Source organism: Peromyscus californicus, unplaced genomic scaffold, assembly GCF_007827085.1.
Source record: "Peromyscus californicus insignis strain IS unplaced genomic scaffold, ASM782708v3 Scaffold_9__1_contigs__length_137607984, whole genome shotgun sequence".
NCBI classification, from domain to species: Eukaryota; Metazoa; Chordata; class Mammalia; order Rodentia; family Cricetidae; genus Peromyscus; species Peromyscus californicus.
The window spans coordinates 122912083-122936529 of NW_026294617.1; the positions used below are offsets into that span (position 1 = coordinate 122912083).

At 39.4% G+C, this 24447-nt stretch overlaps 1 protein-coding gene across 2 annotated transcripts in view; it reads left to right on the forward strand.

Moving 5' to 3' along the window:
- Znhit6 (zinc finger HIT-type containing 6) overlaps positions 1–24447 on the forward strand; it is a 42090-nt gene that overhangs the window by 3615 nt on the left and 14028 nt on the right. For both annotated transcript variants that reach the window (XM_052730428.1, XM_052730427.1), the window contains one exon: positions 3557–3660. In XM_052730428.1, coding sequence (XP_052586388.1) covers positions 3557–3660 — 104 coding nt within the window. The remainder of the gene's footprint in view (positions 1–3556; positions 3661–24447) is intronic.

A 24447-nucleotide genomic window follows, 5' to 3' on the forward strand; every position in this document is an offset into this window, starting at 1 on the left:
TGAGCCTGGAGAGGTGGCTCAGCAGTTAATCGAACATGATCTTGCAGAGGACTAGACTACACAGAGATGTACAATCCCCTGTGACTCCTGTTCCAGAGGCTCCAGTGCCCTCTTCTGGCCTCCAAAAGCACCAGGCACACACATGATGCACATACATGCATGCACACAAACACTCATACACATAAAATAAAAAAAATACTTTTTGAAAAAAAAAAAGGTCACTTTGGCTGCTTGGTTGGGGTCAAGGAACCACAGTGGATGACTGAAGCATGAAGTATAATTTCGGGGGTGTATGCCCTATGAGAGATGGTGGTGCTTTTAGAAATAATTGGAAAGTGATGTGATTCCAGTTTTGACAAAAAGTTAACAGGACCCTGTGTCCTGACACACTTAGTTTTCATAGTCTTGCTTCCCTTAAATACTAGGACAATTAAAGATTACACACATAAGGTATTTGGTACCTGAGAAATTCATTAATACTGTGATTGAATCAGAGACACACACCTATATTATTGGTACCAAGATGATAATACACATGTAAAAAGTTACCATGTGGTATTACTTACTACTACTCAGGTTAAATTAAGCATCACTAAGTTCTATTTTTATTGTAAAATACAGCATATGTTAAAGAATCATAAAATGGAAATATAGTGTAATGATTCATGATGTAGTGAGAATCTGTGTAATTGCCACTGGGCCTGGGACAAGGACGTTCCTGCCTCACTTGTGTTCCTTGTCACCTTCTGGTGTGCTGTGCTGTCCCAGTCTCCTTTCCAGAGTTGTCTTGGAACCATACCTTTGCTCACTCTTGTTCAGAGATGAGGTTTCATAACAACCACAAACGTTTTGAAACAACGCTTACTATTGGGAATGTTTTGGGTTTTGAATTACAGTCTGTAATTCAAATTCTAGGGTTTATACTTAAACGTGGAATTATTTTGTTGCGCTGTGTTCCTGTCCTTAGTTTGACTGGATGTTAATAAAACTTACTCTGTAGTGATTATTACCAGTTTTCTTTCTTCTTTTGGGGTGAGAGATTCACGACATGGTTCCTGGCTGTTTTGAAACTCACTCTGTAGACCAGGCTGGCCTAGAACTCAAGAGATCCACCTGCCTCTGCCTCTGCCTCTACCTCCTGAGTGCTGGGATTAAAGGTGTGTGCCACTACTATCCGGCATATTATTACCAATTTTCATTCTGACCAATTATGTCTAAATTTGGTCCAGCTTTTAGTTTGTTGTTTGTTTTTTTTTTTTTTAAGTCTGATTGCTTTAGGATTGTATTGGGTTTTAATTTTACAATTCACTTACTCCTTTTGAGAAGAAACATCTTTTTATTGGACATTCAGATTTCCTCTTTGCGAATGTGTGCTTAAGCCTTTTGTTCATCTTGTTCAGCTTTCTGTTCCCTTTGTCTGGGTGTCAGTGTGGGCAGACACATGGCGTGGCACATGTGTGGAGGTCACAGGCCAGCCTCTGGGACTGGCCCTCTTCTTTACTTCTTCGCAGACTTTGCTACTACACCAAGCTTTGTGCGGCTTCTGAGATTTCAAACTTAGTTCTTCATAGTTGGGCAGTAAACTTTACCCACCGCGGCATCATCAGCCTGTGAGCTGTCTTTGTCTTAATAGTTTGTGAGAATTCTTGGTGTTTTTTAGATACTGGTCAATACTTGATGGGATGTTATAAACTATTTTGTGTGGTTTATCTTTTCACACTTGGTGAACAAATGTCTTAATTTTATTGTACGCTTTGTCTTTTGCTTATTTATTTTTTTTTTACAGGTAGTAGTTGTGTATGTTTATAAGGAAATTCTTCCCTGTACATGGTCAGCAGCACTGCCATTCGGGTGGCCTGCTTTGAACCTAACATTTTATACCTTGAAGTTACAGAGATAATTATTTTCGGAAACTTTATAGTATTTCATTTCACATTTTTGTATTTTCCTAAAATTAATTGTTAGTGTCATTGGAAGCGAAAATGCCATTGAATTTTCCATTTAGATAATCCCTCTTTTTAGCACCATTTCCTGGAAAGTCCATCTTTTCCTAGTTTTCCCAGGGTCACATTTATCATAAATCAGGGCACCATATGTGCTTAGATCAGTTTCTAGTCTGTCTGCTCCATCCTGTCGGTCCATTTGTCTGTCTTGCATCACTGCTAGACTCTCATTTATTGTAGTCTGTTTCACTCAGCACGTGGCCTGTTTGCCTGAAGAAATATCGTTCCATACTGAGCAACCACACCCTTTTTCTTTTTCTACTGTTATTCCCTACATGACCTCTAAATTGTTGTCTACATGATGTTGGACAAAAGAGATCATTTAACACAGACTGAAATGTACAATATCATGTGCAAGTATTATACCATTTATGTAAGGGACTTGAGCATCTACAGAGCCTGGTGTCTGTCCATCACTGGTTCTGTGGCATAAGAGTATGCTCTCTTGAGGTCAGGTTTATTGAGTGTGTTATTTAAATCATTTCTAGCCTTCCTCACTTATGGTATTCCTAGGGAGCAAAAGCAAAGGGACTTTTTGATCCTTGCCTCTGTTAGTTTTTGCTTGGTTACTTTAAAGCTAACATAGTGCATGCATCAAAGTATTTCTTCCTTAACATTTTGAGGCTTCCATCTCTGCTTCTAAGCCAGTGATTCTCAGCCTGTGGGTCATGACCCCTCTGCAACCATATGGAAGCGCAGATATTTACATTATGATTCATAACATTAGCAAAATCACAGTTATGGCATAGCAGCAAAGACAGTTTTATGGTTGGGGGTCACCACAACATGAGGAACTGTGTTAAATGGTCGCAGCAGCACTTGGAAGGTTGAGAACCACTGCTCAAGCTCTTTGTCTGCTTTTCCCAATATTAAAAACTGTATCAGGGCTTTGCATGGTGTTTGTGTGGTGTGTTTTTCTTTCCCACTTCCCTATCTTAGGCTTTGGTAAGTCTTTTGTGTCACAGCTCTGTTCTGTCTTGAGCAAGTATGATAATTTGGGGTTTTTTTTGCCAGCTCAAATGTTCTTAAGGCAATTTTTAAATATATTTATTTTTATATATGCATTTCTCTCATTGCCTGGCTGTTTCCCGTGGAAGAGTTCATCTTTATAACTACTACTATTATTAAAACCAGAGTCTGCTGACTTACAAAATTGCATATGTTTTGTTTTGGTTTTTGGTTTTTTTTTTTTTTGTTTTTTTTTTTGTCATTTTCTTACTTAGCTGGTGATTGCTAACCCTTGCCCATGGACTTAAGACTTGCAACTTTGCATTACAAGTTTTAGATTCGTATCCATTTAACCAGAAAACTTTTTTGTCCTTCCTTTGAGTGATCTTTTTTTTTTTCCTTAGCTCAATAGAAGGCTCAGTTGAGATATTTCCTTTGAGACTCTAGAGTTACCTCCTTGAGCTTAATAACCAACTCTCAGGTGGAGTAACATATGTTAGAAGCAGGTGTTTTTATATCCCATTTTGTACCCTCTTGGTATAGTTTTATTTGATTATACATTGTAAGGCATTCTGAAATTAACTTATGTTTGGCTTTGTTGCTAGCTGTTCTTTATGAAAAATCGTGCCCGAAAGCAAGGTATTTTCTTGAAGCTTCTACCCAATGGATTCAGCAAGAGGAAAGAGAACTCAACAGTTTTTGATCATAGGTAGGTCTCTTACTTTTACTATATAGCTATTCTAATTTGATGGGGAACAACCTCTAGGATTTGGTTTACTTTAGAACATTGGTAACAAAAGTGTGATCTGTAAACTTACTGGATGTCAAGATAAACTGATATTTGCATGTCCTCCAACTAGTAAAGATTTAGGAATGTGATGTGTTGTCTTGCTGTCCTCTGAGAATCTTCTCAACTGTTCATATGCATAACAAATCAATAGATGTACTTGTGATTTAATCTCAGTAGGTTGGAATTTGATGGCATATATTTCTGATAGTGCCCCGTAATTCTTATGGCTGGGTTGGAATTTGATAGCATGCATTTCTATTGGTGACCAACAGGACTCCTTCCTGGCTGAGAACCATGCTTTGAGTAATAGTGTTGTGAAGTTTTCTCTAAGACCTAGAGCATCATGGGAGTATTTGGAGGGCTTAAATTCATATCTAGAAAGGATGATGAAAGCTAGGTAAGTTCCTTTGGTTAAATCAGTTCCTCTTCTCACTCACCACTTTGTACCTTGATGTAAAGTCAAAAACCCTGAGGGCCTTACTTCCCTTTAGCTTGTAGACAGATCTCAATGTATTGCCTAAAGTGGTCTCAGCTCTGACTCAAGAGATTTCCCATCTGAGCTTCCCAAGTAGTTGGGACTGCAGGCACATTACCGTGTATACCCTCAGCCTCTTCTTTATGAGCTGATGGGCAGGGAGCTAGGTAGGCTGTAGTGTCCCTTTCCAGTTTCCTATTCCACACGTTGAAAAGTTAGAATCATCAGAATCATCATGCTTTATTCTGATAAAACTTCCACCATTTCAAAAGATGTTATGTAATTACAAAATGACATTATTCATTTAGTTTGTGCTTTAAGACATAATATTAGTGAGATTGATTCTTCTTGTTCATGATTGGTTTCCAAAGCAAAGTAATTACTTACTGTTACCAAATGTGAGATTTGTATACGGTGAAACACTGAGAATTGGGCATACTTTGGTGAACTTTAGAGTAACCAGTTTGCGCCTTGTACATAAGATGTGTGCTGTGTTGTGAAGGAGTCATTTAGGACTATCATCCCAGATTAGTTCTTATGGATCCGAGTGTAGCATTTTGTCTCTGGATAAGGAATGTGGAGAAGATTGTTTGGTCTGTCACTGGGTTTAGTAACTTCATTTTAATTATGGACCACTCCAAGATGGCAAACTGAATACTTCTGCCCTAATGTTTTGCTCGTGATATTCCAGAGATGTGAGGCTGGTCTTGTATTTGTAGTGTTTTGTCTCCAGTAGTTATAATACAGTTTGATTGAAGTTATTGATCTATACTGAGGACATTTAAATATGTTGAATTTGTATTACAAACATTCTGTATTACTTTATACCTTATAGTTTATGTATATAACCATAAGGGAAATATGTTCCTGATTTCTGTTTTTCCTTGGAACTAAAGTAATCTGGCTTCAAATCTCATTGCAACTAGCTCTACAACCCACATCTTTCCGTCTGTGCAGCATTCTCCTCATGAGGGAAAGGGGAGTAGGTTTAATGTGTTTACATGACTAGTATTTATGTTCACTCAAAAAAAAAAAATCCTTGCTGAGTGGCGGTGGCGCATGCCTTTAATCCGAGCACTCGGGAGGCAGAGCCAGGCAGATGTCTGTGAGTTTGAGGCCAGCCTGGTCTACAGAGTGAGTTCTGCGACAGGCTACAAAACTACACAGAAACCTTCTCTCGAAAAACAAAAACAAAAAAATCCTTTTAGGGTCCTTTTTTTTTTTCTTTTTCCTTTTAGATTTCCTTAGTGGGGGCCTGTAAAAATGTGAGCCAGGCATGGTGGCATGTCATCACCCCAGCACCCAGGAGACTGAAATAGGGTGACCATAAGTCCCAGGCCCCACAGGGCAGCATAGCAAGGCCCTGTCTGAGAAAAAAAAACTTGTAATGTACTTTCCAGGTTTGTCTGAGAATAGTTTAGTTTCTTTTCTTTTTATTTATCTGTTTTTCCCTTGAGGCGGGGTCTTAGCCAGCCCAAGCTGCCTCAGACTCACTGTGTCGTTGACTTCTGATCTCCTGTTTCTTTCTCTGGAGACTGGGATTGCAGATGTGTGCTGCTAGTGCACCGCTTTCCAGAAGGAGGGTCCTACTGTCACCATCTGCCCAGGGATGATGATACAACCCATATAGGAATAGATACTCCCACATCAATCATTAATCAAGAACGAACTTCAGAGACGTGCCTACAGGCCAATCTTATGGAGGCATTTTCTCAATAAGATTCCCTCTTCCCAGATTTGTCTAGGTTTGTGTCAAGTTGACAGAACCAACCAGCACCATCACATCTACCCAGTTTTTCATCCATCGTTTTTGGACATTTCAAAGTTAATGCAGGCATCATTATACTGGCCTCTGCATGTTTCAGCATTATTAGCTGGATCTCAGTAGCCGTTTGCACTCTTCCTTTTGATGCAGTAGAGTTACGTACTGTGAAATGTATAGATCTTAATTAGATGTGTGGTGATGTTGGGGCAGGAGGATCAGTCCATGACCTCACCCATACCATGCAGGTGCTGTGCCACTGAGCTGCATTCTCGGCTCTATAACGTAATCCCTGTGACTGCATGAAACCTGACTATCATACCAGAAATTTCTTTCTACATGCCTATCTCTTTCTTCCCACTCCCCAAACTGAGGTAAGTTTTCCTCTTTTGCTGGTGAGTAGAATTTTCTAGTTACCTGTCCACTGTTCTTGGGATCTCACCTAGAGGTCTTCAGCTTATTGGGCCAACCTTGCCTGATGTCACAAAGAGGGCCTCTTGGTTATTCTAACTTGTTATGGGTTCCTAGTAAGAGGCTTTTCAGGTTGTCTCCTCTGCTTTATTGTCCTAAATATTTAACGCAAGCAGTACAAAGGTAAGGGTAAGTGGTAAGAAAGAGGTGGTAGAGGAGGTATGTAAGTACCTGTTAACCAAGCAGTTTTTCTAGAAAGAAGGTAGTTATCATGCTGTCCAAATTAAATGTACTGATATACTGATTGCCCAAAGTATTAAGTGACTAAAGATAGATGGAAAGCCATGCTCACTGCAGACTACCACTGTGTAAAATTTAAAATTTTTTTTTAATGGCTCAAATTTGTAGATTTCTCTTTAGGAGATGCAGCCTATGATCTGAATGCATTACTGCACTTAATTTCTGAGGGCTTGTCACAGTGACAGAATCACCATCATTCAGTGAACTTTCAAACAGGAGCTAGACTAAAAATTTAAAATTTATATGCATACATGCCATACAGTAGCTGCCCACTCTCTCTCCTCCATCTATAGGGTTTGTATTCCAAGCCTTCCAGCAGATTCCTAATAGTGTGAGTAATCCCAGACCTTGTTTTGTTTTGTTTTTTTGGTTTTTCAAGACAGAATTTCTCTGTGTAGCTTTGCGCCTTTCCTGGAAATCACTCTGTAGCACAGGTTGGCCTCAAACTCACAGAGATCCGCTGCCTCTGCCTCCCGAGTGCTGGGATTAAAGGCGTGCGCCACCACCGCCCGGCTAATCCCAGACCTTGTATGTATAGTTTGTTTCTATACATACATACCTGTGCTATCATTCAGTGTATAAATTAGGTACATCAATAACAGAACAATTATGGCAGTATACACTATGTGAATGTGGTGTCTCTCGGAACATCTTTCTGTTCTGTTCTCATCATGGTTGTGGTGGCATGAGATGATAGAGTGCCTATGTGATGATCAGCCCAATAGCTTCCTAGTGCACTACATCACTATCAGTCAGCACATGACACTCTTCACTGACGCTAACTCCTTCAGTCTTGACTAAAGACAGGTGCTGAAGTTATCACTTAAGTGTAAGGTATACTAGCAAAGTCGGCACAATTTGTTTTTACCCTGGACCTCAGGAACTCAGCAGATGACTTTTTACTTTGCCCACCCACCCCTTAAATTGAAGGCTTTCAATGCTTTATTTAAAGAAAGCGTTTTACACTTTTGTTGTTGTTATATTCCCATTGCTAGCATCACTACTCTTACACTTTGAAGACATTGTTACATAAAATAAGCATTGAGTCAGTAGCCACACTGTAACAGTAGTGACTAAGATAGCAATTCCTGGTGCACAGGCAGGTAGCATACACAGTTTGGATGTGGCAGACAAGGGATTGTGTACGTCTTCTCTAATGGGACAGAGAGCAGACTTCATCTTACTACTCAGAGCTGTGCAGTTGGAAACTTAGGAACTGTTTATTTGGGGAGTTTTCCACTTGACTATTCAGCTCACAGCTGTGGGTAATGAAACCACAAAAGTGAAGCCACTGGCAAGAAGGGACTAGTGTATTTTACAAGGGCAGCAACTTTGGGGAAGGTGTCTTCGTCTCTTTTCTGTACTGTAACAGAATAATCACTGGCTAGGTAATTCTTAAGAGAAGTTTTGGCTCGTTCTTCTAGGGGCTTAGAAGTCTAAGATCTTGGTACCAGGGTGTGCTTAGTGTCTTCTAAGGGCCTTCTTGCCTCTACAGCACGTAGAAGACAACACATAAGAGTAGATACATGCTGGCTTTGCTCTCTTCCCTATGAAACTGGCATTGCCATCATGGGGCTCCATCTTCTTACTAGCCACATCTAATGCTCATCACTATCCAGAAGTAGGACAGTAGGTATGAATATAATGGTAAAGTTTCCAACATAGGACTGTGGTGGTCTGTGGTAGGGGGTAGTTGAGTAGAGCAGGTATGGGTAGTGTGTACTGTTTTGTTCCTTTCTGAAATTTAGGCTGCATGTGTTTGTGATTTTAAGAATTATGTTGACAGGTATACACAGTTCATTTATGTATCTGTGGCTGGAAGTTTAATATTTAAAAAGTATTCTGACACCATCATGTGAAAATCTGTGTTTTATCTACAGTGCCGGCCTTGCATTGTCTTTTGGATATGGCTAGTGGAAACTGTATCTGACCTGTTCCTTACTTGAAGAAGAGAGCATGAGAGTGGGTGTGGCTCCTGTTTTGGTTAACAGGAATTGTGGAGGTGCAGAGGGAAGGTGCTTGTCACCTGAGCAATGACTTTGACTGAGGTGTGATTCTCACTGGAGATGGCTTAGACTGCAGCATGCTCCCAATTGGGCTGAGTGCCTCTAATTGAAACTTGAAACTGATGTGTTTCAGATTTGGGAATTGTTTAAGTTTTATAATATTTGCATAATTACCAGTAGAGCTCCCCTGATCTGAAAATTCAAAATCTGAAATGCATCAAATGGCTCAATATTTTTAATTCAGAACATTCTAGAAATTTTCCTTACTTTTTAAACATCATTTGAGCGAGTCTTTCTTTTTTTTTTAATTACTTATTTATTTTTATTTTATGTGCATTGATGTTTTTGCTTGCTTGTGTGTCTGTGTGAGGGTGTTGGATCCCCTGCAACTGGAGTTACAGATGGCTGTGAGCTGACATGTGGGTGCTGGGAATTGAACCCGCGTCCTCTGGAAGAGCAGTCAGTGCTCTTAACCGCTGAGCCATCTCTCCAGTCCCTGAGCAAGTCTTTCAATGTCTTCATCTGGGGCAGCCTCAAGCCACAGAGGCCTTTATGAGAGAAATAGCTAAGAATGTCACCGTAGAGAGACATGGAAACATGCTATAAGCCACAGAAATATGAAGCAGGAATTCAGCTGACTATGGCAGAGCTAATACCTGGAAGAGCAGGGCTCTCCAGCAGATAAAGCCAAGCCTCAAGCAGTCTTGGTGATACTGGCTTTTGAATGTATTAGCTATGTCCTACAGTGCATTTCTTGTGTGCTGTTGTAGCTTTCCCACTTGATTCTTTTCCCAAGAACTTCTAACAGTGTGGTTGATCATTCTTTGAGCGCAGTTTCCCCTACACAACTGGAGTATTTGGATAACATCCCCCCAACTGTGTCTTGACTGTGTGACAGCGGTCACACAGTCAAGACCCCTAATGTCAGGCCTTTCTGTAATTATCGGCATTAGCAACATCCGGCCAGGGCCATCTCCAGACAAAAGTATTTTATCTGAGATACTTCCCAGGCTTTCGAAGAACAGACTGCAGATAGATAAGCATTCAGACTATCTGTTAGTTCCTGAAGGAAGATAAAACTTCACAGTGAGACAACCACCCAGGCCGGAAAGATGTGCTAATTAAGCTTAACCTTCCTTCTTCCAAGTGCCAGCTTTAGTTCTAGATCTCCCTTTAAGAATTAACTCAGGCGCCGCCTTTAATCCCAGCACTCGGGAGGCAGAGGCAGGCGGATCTCTGTGAGTTCGAGGCCAGCCTGGGCTAGAGTGAGTTCCAGGACAGGCTCCAAAGCTACACAGAAACCCTGTCTCAAAAAACCAAAAAAAAAAAAAAAAAAAAAAAAGAATTAACTCAGAACAAAAGGGCTTTTTACATACCAGGTACATCTAGCCCTGACACAGGTTGCCTAGTTAGCAAGTACACTTCCCCTGCCCTACCAGAAAACAGCACAGTTTGGACAGATTTCGGTGCCAAAGGAAAAAAAAGGCAGTTTTATTTCCACTCGTGACTTAGTGACTTATAGGCTCTTAATGTTTTAACGAACCACTTCTAAGAATATAGTTCGAGCACATAAATTCTCTTTCTAGATCCATTAATCGAATTTAGCTCTTGGTTGATTCATTTACCATTAGTCACTTCCCTTTTGGGTTGATAATGATAGCTGACAATTACTGCTCTTTGTATGGATCTTATCACCCCCTCCTTTTGACCCTGAAAGAATTCAAGTCTGGTGACCTTGCCGTGGCCAGAGTATTGCTGATTGCATGGGTGTATAACTGAAAACCTCTGATGCTTGGGAGAATTAAGATGAGGAAGAATTAAGATGGGAAGCAGGAGATGGGGAAGAACTAGATGAGAAGAACTAAGATGGGAGAATTAAGATAGAACTTAGAACAGCAGAAAAATGTAGAGAGAATCAGGCAAGAAAGGAGCTAGTGTGAGAGCAGAAAAGAAGCTGTGTAGAGAGAGAACTGACTCAGAAGAGTAAAGTGTAGATATAACCAACTGTCTTATTAAATAAGAAACACAGAACCGATTCAGAGAAGAAAGCCAAGAGGTCAGAGCTAAGAGCCTCACCCTTCCTTATTCAGCAATCCTTTTCAGCCAAGAGAGCTCTCCGAAAGGGACCTACTTCCTGTGTGTATGTCTTTATATAGTCTAGCTGTTCTGCCTTCTCATTGGTTGTAAACCCAAACATGTGACTGCCTCGTCACTGCCTGAATGTACCGCCCTCCAGGTCCTTAAAGGCGTGCGCCACCGCCGCCATGCACTTGCTATGGCTCTAATAGCTCTGACCCCCAGACAACTTTATTTATTAAAATACAATTAAAATCACATTTCAGTACAAGTAAAATACCACCACATTTCCCCTTTTCTATTTTAATAAAAAGGAAAAAAAAGAAAAAGGTTATAACTAACAAAAGAAAAACTATATACAAAAGTACAATGACTATATACAATATATACAAGTAATAAATGTCTAAACAATGTCTAGTCCATTTGTATTTGACAAATTCAGAGAAAATAATTTCATTATCTATCCTATTTTGTTAAGTCCAAAATGTATCTAATTCACTTTCTATCCTAATTAATCTTCAACTATAACTAACCTTCAACTATAACTAACTAATCTTCAACTCCCTCAGAGACCCAAGAAGGAAATAATATTAGCTAACAAAAATAAAAACAGAAAGTGTATGCAAGCAACTTCCAAAAAATTTGTGAGTTGACAGAAACAGCCAGCTGCCTGGACAGTCACCTGAGGTTTCTCCGCAATGCTGGGGCATCATCTTCAGCCTATAGGCTTAGCATATCTGATAGACTCATTTGTGAAGTAGGATGTACACAAGGTCAACAGTTCAACCTCACATTGGGTGAGAGCAGTCCATGTACCAGAAACACCTAAATTCCACTAGTGTCATGTCATGATTCAGGATTTTAAATTCTGGAAATTGTTGTTGGTTTTTTAATTCAGCTGTCCATTCTTCTTGGCCGTGTATATATGGCTTCATCTCAGCATCCCGTTCTTCTCCACATCCCTCTATCAAATGCCAGTCTACTATTGAGAGGTGTGAGCTTAGTTACTCTTCAAGAATAACTGTTTCAACTGCTGTTCCATTGCACATCAGAAGCCATTGACCCACTGCCTGTTCAGCTGCCTTTGAAGAAAAGGGCACTGTACCTTTTCCGAATTGCGAAGGCCACTTCAGGGATGGTGCCATATTGTCCTGGCCTCAGAAGATGCCTTTTGATAAAGCCATAACCACACTTGTTTTGGCAAGAATCAGTAGTCCTTTGTTTCATGTCCTGTCTGTCCATTTTGTCAGCAGTTAATTCGAGGATACTTTGTTGTCCAGTGGCTAACTTTTGCCACAATGAAAGTTAACTCCATACGCAGTTTCTTCAATGCCCATATTTTCTCTGAAGTAGATTGGTACTGCCAGGAGCCGACATGTCTCATAATCATAACAAAAAAGAAAAATTTTCTAAGTTATTAAAACATTTTAAATGCCATATTCTGTAGATCTCTGAAGGGTTTGAAGATGACCTGTCTAAAATATATCTGCTCAATTTTTAAAACATATCTAATATGACTACAAGTTCTATTGTAATGTCTAACTACTAACTTTCATTTCTTTATATCCTAATAGTTGGTAATAATAACATTCAAGGATCAGAAAATTGCATTGTTAAATGAACGGTATAAGTACAATTAAAAATATACATATAGCATTTTCTAACAATATCAATTTCAATATATATAATTTGTATACAATATAAAACAATTCAATCCAATGTAAAGTATTTAAAACTAGTAATTGTCTTTTTCTTCTTCTTTCTTTCTTTCTCTCTTTTTTTTTTAACAAAAACCTTAAATCTAATCTCCTTTGCTTAGCCTTTTTCCTAACCCTTGACAACAACTTGTAACCAACCCCCCTAAACAATGAAAATTATCCCAGACCCAAAACCCATTAAAAAGACCAAAAAACCACCCACCCCACACCACCTCTTTGGGAATGTGGGCGTTGTATTCTTAAAATTGCTTCCTGCTGGGTATGGGCGAAGGTATCTTTATCCTGAAAGAAAAATTTTAGGTTAATTGTCAAATTCTAGGAAAGGTAACTATGTCCTTCATTATCCAGTCTGTGTATAATGCCAAAGTTCAGGGTTTATCTCAAGTCCTTATTCAAGTAGTCTTTGAGACTGGATCATCGCAGCTAGTCATCTCAAAATTGCTCTGAGCACCTTGTAGTTCAAAGCTGATCTGTAGATGATGTTTGTCAGCTTAATGATGTTATTATTGTCCACGTGGAATTGTTGTTGTTGTGGGGCCCCAACTTCTTCCTGGAGACTTCAGTTGATGTTAGGCCTGGCCGTGATTTCCTGCAGAAAACTGATAAGAGACTCGAACACAAAGACATATATATGCAGCTAATTGAAGCCTTTTTTCTAGAATTAATTAGTACTCTATATGACCATTCATATCTTAACAAAGTTTAAAATGTATATATATCTATATATATATCTTAATCTTGTAAATTTTGATATAAAATTTATACTTTAAGAAAAGTTTTAAAGAATCAGAATAGAATCAAAGAGTTGAGATTAGTAATAGAATAGTCCCTTAATTAATTTAGCTTTTCTCCTGTCCCATAGCAGAAGATGGCTCTTTTCTTCTGGCATGATACAGGGAGTTTGCATTTTCCTTTTAACAACATGCTTGAGTTTAAAGAAGGAGAGAGCCGTTCTCCAACTCCAAAGTCAGCTTTAATTTTTAATTGAACTGGGACTATTAGAAGACCAATAGTGTTAAATCTTTAGAGAAAAGCAGAAACAAACATTTAGGAAGACATAAAATTTTTTAGATAATATATACCCATATGCCGTTTCACTCTGTTTCCTAGGATAGATGATTTGTCCCTTTTCTTCGGTTGTTGAAAAAAAGAGAGTTTGTCCTGACTGTGGGCCAGACACGAAAACTTTAGCAACAGTAAAGTGAATGGACTAAAGAGTTTTGTGTGCGTAGATTCATTGGATATCTTCTAAGATTAGATTCTTAACTGCTTGTAGATTTGTCCACGGACCCTGGGAAAAGGCTATTAAGGGGCTGTACCTCAATAGTCTTTTTTTTTTTTTTCCTGGAGCTGAGGACCGAACCCAAGGCCTTGCGCTTGCTAGGCAAGCGCTCTACCATTGAGCTAAATCCCCAACCCCCCTATAGTCTTTATTAGAAACACTTTACCCCTGCCCAGAGTTTACTACATAAATTTAGTACCTAGTTGCAGATGGTTCAAGTAAGCTTTCTAGTATTGAAATTTTGGTGATCAATAGAAAATTAGGCAAAGAATATTGCTCAAAGTAAACATGTCAAGAGCAATGAAAAATTACCAAAGTACCATAAAAACCAACAATACAGCAGTCTAGAAACCATTTAATATAAAAGCAAATAGCCCAATACAATACAGTATCAAAGGGCAGTTATTGTAATGCAGTTTAATAATTTGCCTTCACTTTTTTATACTAAATCAACAGAATTTCTGTGTTGAATAATACTAGCTAGTAAGGCATTCTGTACTACATATACCTTAGGAAATTACTTCAAAAAGTTGTATTGTAGGCTGGAAAGATGGCTGAGCAATTAAGAATTAATTGATCTTGCAGAGGACCCAAGTTTGATTATCAGCATCCACATCACATGGCTCACAACCTCCTGTAACTCCAACTGCAGGGGGTCTGACTCCCTCTCCTGGCTTCTGTGGGCATTTTCATGTATATGTACATATCTGCACACAGACATATATGCATAACAAAAAATAAATCTTGTGGACTAGAGAAATGGTTCAGCAGTTAAGAACACTGACTGCTCTTCTAGAGGACCTAGGCTTGATTCCCAGCTCCCAAAAGGCAGCATAGGACCATCTGTAACTCAAGCTCTAAGAGAGCCAACACCTTCTTCTGGCCTCCCCAGGCACCAGGCATGCATGAAGTGCACAGACATAGATGTAGACAAAACTCCCATATGCATAAAATAATAAAAAGTTAATAAAAATAAATATAATCTAAAATAAAATGTCAGCATTAGAAGAATACTGTTAGATTAATAGTTAAGTTAAAACATATTGTACTTAAGACATATTTCATCCTGTCTTCCCCCCCCCCTTTTATTATACATAGACTCTTCTCATGCAGTATGATCTGAATATAGTTTTTCCTCCTGCTCCTCCCAGTTCCTCCCCACCTCCTCTCCCATCCGGATCCACTCCCTTTTTGTCTCTCATTAGAAAAGAACAGGCTTCTAACAAGATAACAATGAAAAACAAAATAAAATATAGTAAGATAAAACAAAAAAACATCATATCCAAGTTAGTAAGACAAGCCAACAAAAAAATAAGAGTCCAAGAGAAGGCACAAGAATCAGAGACCTCCTTGTTCACACTTTTAGGAGTCCCATAAAAGTACTAACTGAAGCTCTAGTATATATGCAGAGGACCTGGTGCAGACCTCTATAGGCCTTCTGAAGGCTGTTTCAGTCTGTGAGTTCATATGAGCTTGCTCTGTTGTTTTAGAGAGCCTTGTTCTCCTGGTGTCCTCTGTACGCCCCTCTGTCTCCCCGACTCCTCCCTCCTCTTCTGAGGGATTCCCTGCTCTGAGGGAAGGGATTTGATGGAGACATCTTGTTTAGAGCTGTGTGTTCCAAAGTATCTCTCTGAGTAATGTCTAGCTGTGAGTCTCAGTATTTGTTCCCATTTGCTGCGGGAGGAAGCCTGTCATGATGGCTCAACAAGGCACCGATCATTCGTTAGGAGTACTCAGCCTGTGTGTTTCTCTCTACTTTCACCCTGTATTCTTGTATGGACTAACCACTCATTCCCCAACAGGGCCCAAACTTCACCTTCCTCTGCCCAAAGTCCATCTTCCTGTGGCTTCACCACCCCCGACCCAGTTCTAGGCAACCCTAAGACCTTCTGCTTATTTTTCTCATACCTCCTGCTTAGAACTGTGAGTTTTAGACTTCTCAAGCCATCCTTTGGACTTAGGGTTTTGTGTCTTTTGCTTGGTTGGGTATTTTGTTTTGTTTTATTTGCTTTCTACAAAAGTATCTGTCATCTTTACAGAATTAAGATCATAGAGACATGCCCTTTGTTAAAAATGTGAATTAGGGCCGGGCGGTGGTGGCGCATGCCTTTAATCCCAGCACTCGGGAGGCAGAGCCAGGTGGATCTCTGTGAGTTCGAGGCCAGCCTGGGCTACCAAGCGAGTCCCAGGAAAGGCGCAAAGCTACACAGAGAAACCCTGTCTCGAAAAACGGAAAAAAAAAAAAAAATGTGAATTAGTATTTAAGAGCTCTAGTTCTATTTTAGAAGCTAGCCACTAGGTGTCCCTCTTGTAAAGACATAACAAACATTTTGCAAATTTAAAAATACTATTCTTTAGCTACAATATAGCTTTCTAATTGTATCATGTAACATGCCCATCTACTTGGTTGTTAACATAATAGCACTTGTTTCCTTAAACAGTGTGGCAACGTATTTCTTTAAACAGTTTTTTTAACATGGTGTCTGTGTAAGTATAATATATAAGTATTTGTACTTTTCTGCAACTTGGCTTTAGAAAGGACCAAGGAAAAATGGAATGATGAGTCTAACAGTTGTCATGGAGGACACGTAGATTTTGCAGTGAGATTTGGGGGGTTATGTAATAGATGCTTGGTGTAAACTTGTAGCTGGCTGAAACGCTGAACTCTGCCATTTCTTTTCCGTGTAGCTTTTAGATGTTGATGGAGGAGTTTCAGAGTAACTGAAGGTCTTCCAAACACACTCTAAAAAAACAGAAGCCTAATTGTTCCCCATTCCTGCCTTTCCTGACCGTGGCCGTGCCGACAGAAGCAAGGGAGCTCTGTGACACTGCTTCATTCGGTGTGCCTCCCTGTAGTGTTGCTTACACTGTCTGTGGAAATGGGAAGCCTAACAGTTTGATCACCTTCGTTGTCCACAGATTGATCCAGTTAGGGAAGTCTTTCCAGCACTAGGCCTTCACTGTGTGCCTCTAGACTGTGTCCCTACCCATGTCCTTGACCACAGCATTTAGAGCCATATCTCCATGTGTGTTCTCCTGTCTTGCCTCCTTCGGGGTCTATACTGATGCCGGATGCGTCTGTTTACAGCATGCTTTTACCACCATGGCCACCTGCTCAGAATAGTAAAGCTCCTTTCCCACCGTGTCAGTGGCCGTTGGCAGAATGGCCGGTAGTTTAAATGTGTCATCTCATTTCCTAGCACCGTGTCTGAAACTCTGAAATGTTTTGCCCTTTCCATGGCCAGAAGTTAACATCTGCTTCTCAATCACTCTGCATCCTGAACTGCTACCTTTTAGGGAGGGGAAAGGCCATTTTAGGTACTTCCATGAAGCAAGCTAGTGTGAGCTGCCTTCTGTTCTCTTCATCAAGCCCAAGTATCTGAGCTTTGAAACTGGCTCACAGTTACTTCTGAAAGGCTCTCTGAATTGAACCACTCAAAAACACTGCACACAGCCCCATCACTGTTACAGATCCTCTCTACCCCCAAGGCAACAGGCATAGGGAAATAACTTGCCAAGGCAACTCCTTTCACGTAACATCAGGCTTTACCATGCTGAGCATGAACCAATGAGCGTATGACCTATGTTGTAATCCTCTTTATCAAGCAAACGCACAAGGCAGGGTGCTCATCCTGCTGACTCCTAGGATGTCCTCCTCTTCTGTATTGCCTCGCCATCTGTGGGAGTGCACACTGCAGCTCATCTTCTCCATCGGGTCTCTTTTGCCTGAGTTCCTTTAGTACATATTTTCTCCACTGTTAATAGGAAACAGATGCCAGCATTTAATCCTGGTATTCATTTTTTTGGTATGCATATATCTGCTCTTCATCCATTATAGTGTTTTCATGAGGGGCTTCCTGGTTATTTTGAAAGGTACATTTTGTGTGTGTGTGTGTGTGTGTGTGTGTGTGTGTGTGTGTGTGTGTAGAGCCCTTTGATACTTCGTAGAAAACCTTGTATTCCTGAACCTTAGTGGCTCTGAACTGGCCAGCCATTCTCAAACGTCACTCTTCCTTCTACCACAGAGCTGGTTAAGAACTGCCATAAGTGGTTAAAAATGTTCTTTTTCTTTTCTGCCTTCACGAGCTGCGTGCATTTTCTTATACCGTCTACTAGCTCCCACAGCACCTAGCTAACCTGCTTCCTGTTAGCATGTAGTAGAGTACTTTACGGGCAAAATATATATATAAATGGTCCTTTCAAAAGTATTTTCATAATGATGTGAGACATAAAACTGTGGTTTTTATTCTCAAATTCTAGTTATTTTAATCCAGACTAAGTAACTAAGCAGGCCTTTTGTATTCATCCTTCCAGAAATACTTAATCATGGTACTAATCCTAATAAAATAAATTATTTTTATGAGGAAGGGTTGCATTTATTTTTGAGAGACTAAGTTTTCATCATGAAAAATACTTTAAAGGTCAGGTGGTTGTGAGTGAAGGATTGTGTAGCTATTTTGTGCATTTGTCCTTCAAGGGTTTCCAAATTTGGTAGATTTTCTTTCAGTTTTCAATTAAAATAAGATTTTATTGCTGACAGTGGAACAAAATGCTTTTATTCCTAAAATTCCATCAGGTATTACTTGATGCTGAATGTCCTAATAGTTGACAATGTGGATCTCTCTTTTCTCTTGCTTATAAATGAAAAGTGAAATGTGCTGTCTTGGGTTTTTTTACCTGACACGAACCTAGACATACCTGGAAAGAGAAAACTCAGTTGAGGAACTGCCTCCATCAGGTTAGCTGGTGGGCATCTTTGAGCCATTTTCTTGATCGTGAATTGATGTAGGAGGGCTCAGCGCCATTGTGGGATGTACTATCCCTGCTTATGGCAGTACGGGCTGTATAAGAAGGGTAGCTGAGCAAGCCAGTAAGCAGTGTTCTCCCATGCTCTGTACTTTAGTTCCTGCATTCAGGCTCTTGCCTTGAGTTCCTGCCCTGGCTTCCCTCCGTGATGGACTGTGACCTGTAAGACAGATAAATGCTTTTCTCCCTTCAACTGGTTTAGCCTTTAGTCCTGGCACTGGGGGACAGAGGCAGGCAGATCTCTGCAAGTTCAAGGCCAGCTTGGTCTACAAATTAAGTTCCAGGACAGCCAAGGCTACACAGTGAGACCCTATCTTAAAACCAACACACACACACACACACACACACACACACACACACAGAGCATCCAAACAAGGGGCCAGTGAAATGGCTCAGTGAGGAAAGGGGCTTGCTGCCAATCCTTATGACCTGAGTTTAATACCCAGGGCCAACACAGTGGAAGGAAGGAACCAACTCCTACAAGTTGTCCTCTGAATTCCATTTATATGCCCTGGCCGATACTCACAAAATAGATAAATAAATCAAAGAAAAGGGCAGATAGTTAGGTCTCAGTTGATGAGTCTTCCCCTTAGTCCGTCTCTCACTCTCTAAAAGCCTTGTGAAGCAGTAACCCCACCAGAGAATAGTCGGGGTGTATAGTCTCCCCACTAGACACTGTACACTGCATTCAGAGTGTGTTTGCTTATGGGATTCATGGTGGATAGTTTCAGTTACACATTGTCAGCATTTCTGGGCTAAGGTTCGTAATTGAGATCATTGAATTGAATACATAATTATAAAGATAACATTTGACTGTCTTTAAGTTCTTAACATACTGTTTGCCCTTTTAATAATACTGTGATAGAAATATCATCATTTCCAGTTTACTGTGAAAAGTCTGAAGCTAGAAACATGTAGTTTCCTGCTCAAGATAACATTAGGTATAAATTGTTAAGAGTAGAATTCAGACAGAAGGTCCATTTAACTTCACCCCATCCTGTGAGCATTATGAGTGTGTGTGCACATGTGTGTATTACATACTCTTACTGTATAAAATATAAATAAAGAATAGAATGCTTCCATAAGAAAATTAGGGGATGGAACTAACAACAACCAAAAAATAACAGGAATTAATAGTCATTGGTCATTAATATCTCTTAATATCAGTGGACTCAGTTCACCTATAAAAAGATACAGGCTAACAAAATGGATATGAAAACAGGATCCATCCTTCTGCTGCATACAAGAAACACACCTTAACTTCACAGACAGACATTACTTCAGAGTAAAGGGTTGGGAAAAGGTTTTCCAATCAATGGAGCTAAGAAACAAGTTGGTGTAACTATCCTAATATCTAACAAAATAAACCTCAGACTAAAATTAGTCAAAGAGATGGAGAAGGACATTTCATATTCATCACAGGAAAAATCCATCAGGATGAAGCCTCAATTCTGAACATTTATGTTCCAAATACAAGAGCACCCACATTTGTAAAAGAAACATTTCTAAAGCTTAAATCACACATCAACTCCCACACACTAATAGTGGGAGACTTCAACACCCCACTCTTACCAATGGACAGGTCTGCCAGACAGAAACTTAACAAAGAAGGGAGCTATCAGATGTTGTGACTCAAGTGGACATAACAGACATTTACAGAACATTTCACCCAAACACAAGAGAATATACCTCTTCTTAGCACTTCATGGAACCTTCTCCAAAATTGACCACATACTCAGTCATAAAGCAAATCTCAACAGATAACAACAACAACAACAACAAAAAACTGGAATAACCCCCTGTATCCTATCGGATCACCATGGCTTAACGTTCGAATTCAACAACACAAGTTACAGAAAACCTACAAACTTATGGAAACTAAACAACACTCAATTGAATCACCCCTGGGTCAAGGAAGAAATAGAGAAATTAAAGACTCCGTAGAATTCAATGAAAATGAATGCACAATATACCCAAACTTAAGGACACTATGAAAGTAGTGCTAAGAGGAAAGTTCATAGCACTGTGTCCACATAAAGAATTTGGAGAAATCTCACACTAGCGACTTAACAGCACACCTGAAAGCTCTAGAACAAAAAGAAGCAAAGTCACCCAGGAGGAATAGACAACAGGAAATAAACTCAGGGCTGAAATAAATAAAATAGAAACAAAGAGAACAATACAAAGAATTAATGAAACAAAGAGTTCTTTGAGGAAATCAACAAGATAGACAAACCCTTATCCAAAATAACCAAAAGGCAGAGAGAGAACATCCAAATTAACAAAATCAGAAATGAAAGGGGAGACATAACAACAGACACTGAGGAAATCCAGAGAATCATTAGGTCATACTTCAAAAACCTATACTCCACAAAATTCAAAAATCTAAAAGAAATGAACAATATTCTGGATAGGTACCACATACCAAAATTAAATCAAGACCAGATAAACAATTTAAGTAGACCTATAACCCCTAAGGAAATAGAAGCAGTCATTAAAAGTCTCCCAACCAAAAAAAGCCCAGGGCCAGATAGTTTCAGTGCAGAATTCTACCATAATTTCAAAGAAGAGATAATACCAATACTCCTCAAATAGAAACAGAAGGAACATTGCCAAACTCTTTTTACAAGGCTACACTTACCCTGATACCCAAACAACACAATGATGCAACAAAGAAGGAGAATTACAGACCAATCTCCCTCATGAACTTTGATGTTAAAATACTGGCAAACCAAATCCAAGAACACATCAAAAAAAAAATCATCCACCATGTCAAGTATGTTTCATCCTAGAGATGCAAGGATGGTTCAATGTACCAAAATCTGTCAATGTAATCCACCATATAAACAAACTGAAAGAAAAAAAAATCACATGATTATCTCATTTTATGCTGAAAAAGCCTTTGACAAAAATCTTAACACCTAATATCCCTGATCTTTTTTTTTTTTAAAGATTTATTTATTTATTATGTACACAGCATGTATCCCTGCAGGCCAGAAGAGGGCACCAGATCTTATTACAGATGGTTGTGAGCCACCATGTGGGTACTGGGAATTGAACTCAGGACCTCTGGAAGAGCAGGCAGTGCTCTTAACCTCTGAGCCATCTCTCCAGCCCCAATATCCCTGATCTTAGAGAGATCAGGGATACAAGGAACATACCTACAAGCATAATAAAAGCAATATACAGCAAGCCTACAGCCAACATCAAATTAAATGGAGAGAAACTCAAAGTGATTCCACTAAAATCAGGAACAAGACAAGTCTGTCTATTCTCTCCATATCTATTCAATATAGTACACAAAATTCTAGCTAGAGCAATAAGACAACAAAAGTAGATCAAGGAGATACAAATTGGAAAGGAAGAAGTCAAAACTTTCGCTATTTGCCGATGATATGATAGTATACATAAGTGACCCCAGGGAACTCCTACAGCTGATAAACACCTTCAGTAATGTGGCAGAATACAAGATTAACTCAAAAAAATCAGTGAACCCTCCTATATACAAATGATAAATGGGCTGAGAAAGAAATCAGAGAAACAACATCCTTTACAATAACCACAAATAATATAAAATATTGTGGGGTAGTTGGGGCTGACCTCATCCTGCTTCTGCCTCCCAAATTCAGGGATTATAAGCCTGTGCCACCATTCCTGAGTATTTGTGACAATTTCTCTGCAAAATACCTTTAAGGTTATCAGAGTAATTATATGATCTGGTTCTCATTGGGGTCTGTGTGTTATGAGTGTAAAGGCCAGAGGTCAGTGTTCTTAGTCACGCTTCACCTTGTTTTTTGAAGCAGGATCTTTCACTCAATGTGGAAGTCACTGACTGAGCTAGGCTGGCTGGCGAGTGAGCCCCAGGGATCTGAACTCAGATGCTCATGCTTGCCAGCAAGCCCTTTCCCAACTGAGCCATCTTCCCCATCCCCAGAGCAATAGTTTCTAAGGAGACATGTTACATGTTCAAGGGAATATTTCTAATAAAGAAGTATTTTAGTTTAGAAAAAAATGTGAGGATGCCTCCTTATATTTGTCTCACAATTATCTGGTACTTCTCATAAAAATTATCTTTGGTTTTATTAGTAGTGGAAAATAGCAACTTATATGTGAAAGATTGACTTAATGCAGACCTATTCTTAAATGAGAATTAAAGCATTCTCTGTCATAACTCTCAGACTTGGAAGTACATCATTCAGTGTGCGTACTTTCCTACCTCACTGCATAGTTCTGCCTGTCCCTTAGGGCTAGTTAACATTCATTATGTAAATCTGTTTTGTTAGGATGGAGGTGTTTCCGGCTCACCCCATTCTAACATGTGACACAGTGAACAGTTATGCATATCTTATTACTTGCCCAGTTATTTCTTCAGTATAAATTCCCAGGAATGAAACTGATGGGCAAAAGTCTGTACTGTTTTAAGTGATAAGTTTTTATTTATAGCTTTTTATGAAATTGCACTGCCAGTACTTGTATCCATTTATGTTTTGGGCAGTAATGGGCAGTGTTTCTTTTTCTCCATTTTCTTGGTATTTCTAATATTCAAAGTATATCTGCAAATCTGATAACAATATATTTCTTTTCTGCGTGCATTTCTTTATTGAGTTTGGACAAGCCCTGTAGCATGAATAGTACCATTTAAAGGGAGCTGATGGATTTGCATATTCCTTAGGATTCTAATAGAGCTTCAGATAGTAAAATGGTGGTTTTAAGTCATAAAGTCAAGACTGAGTACATGAGCATAGAACCCCCTGCCAGTGTCTTCATGTACATGTTACTTTATTGAAACTGGGAAAGGATGATCCTTCAAAGTTCCAAGGAGGCAAAAGTTGATAAATATGTATAACTCCTGAATATAAATATCAAATTATATATGTGTGTGTGTGTGTGTGTGTGTGTGTGTGTGTGTGTGTGTGTGTGTTCCCTATTCGTACATGTGCCATCTATTTCTCAGTTTTTTTATTAACCTCCTCCTCCCCAGGAACCTTTCAAACATTTTCCTCCTAACTGTATTTTGGGATGTTTTGATACATTGTATGTCTGTTTATATATTGCTCATTTGGAGGACATGAATTTATGCATTAAGATTTTGTTGACCATCCAAAAGACATTGGGTCAGTACTGCCTCAGTTGAGAATGCATGGTATCTGTGTATGGTCGTGTGTGCACTTACACAAATATTTGTGGTAAGATCAGAAAACCTCAGCCATGCCCTTGCTAAACCTTTGATACCTTTGGTTTCATGGGACTCAGAGACTTTATCAGTTGTCCAGAAAGGGACAGTACTGTTAGTAATTAAGCCCACCATTTCATAATCTATTCAACTGTAAACAAGCACCTTGGACTATTTAAGTTCTGTAGAATATTCTCCGTGGTATTTTCATTCTTGAGAAGGTGGATATGGCAAGTGTGCAGTGTTCCTGTTGTTGCTGAAGGTGTCTGGTTGTATTTGAGGAAAAGTATCTCTAATGAATTAGAATTGACTGATAGTAAATGTTTAACCCCTGCCCCAATATTCCCTCATAGTGGTTCTGCCTCCTGGGGATACTGGGGAGCATTTTCAGTTCCAGTTGTCAGAACTGGAAACCTGAGTCCTTAGAACATCTGGTGGGTCAGTCAAGCTGGAACTCTGTTAAATATCCTAAAGTGGGTTTATGGGACAGAGAAGTAGCTGGTCCAAAATGTTGGCACTGCCGAGATTGAGAAGCCCTGAACAAGCCTAATGATGTGAGCACTTCTTAAGATCTTCCTTTAGAAGATACCTGGTAGCATTCTGGTTTTAGTATATTTACACATTTTTGAGTCATTTGTATATCGCCATATATAATTATGAAATTTAGAAAACAGTTCTTTCGAGTCTCCAGAAGAGG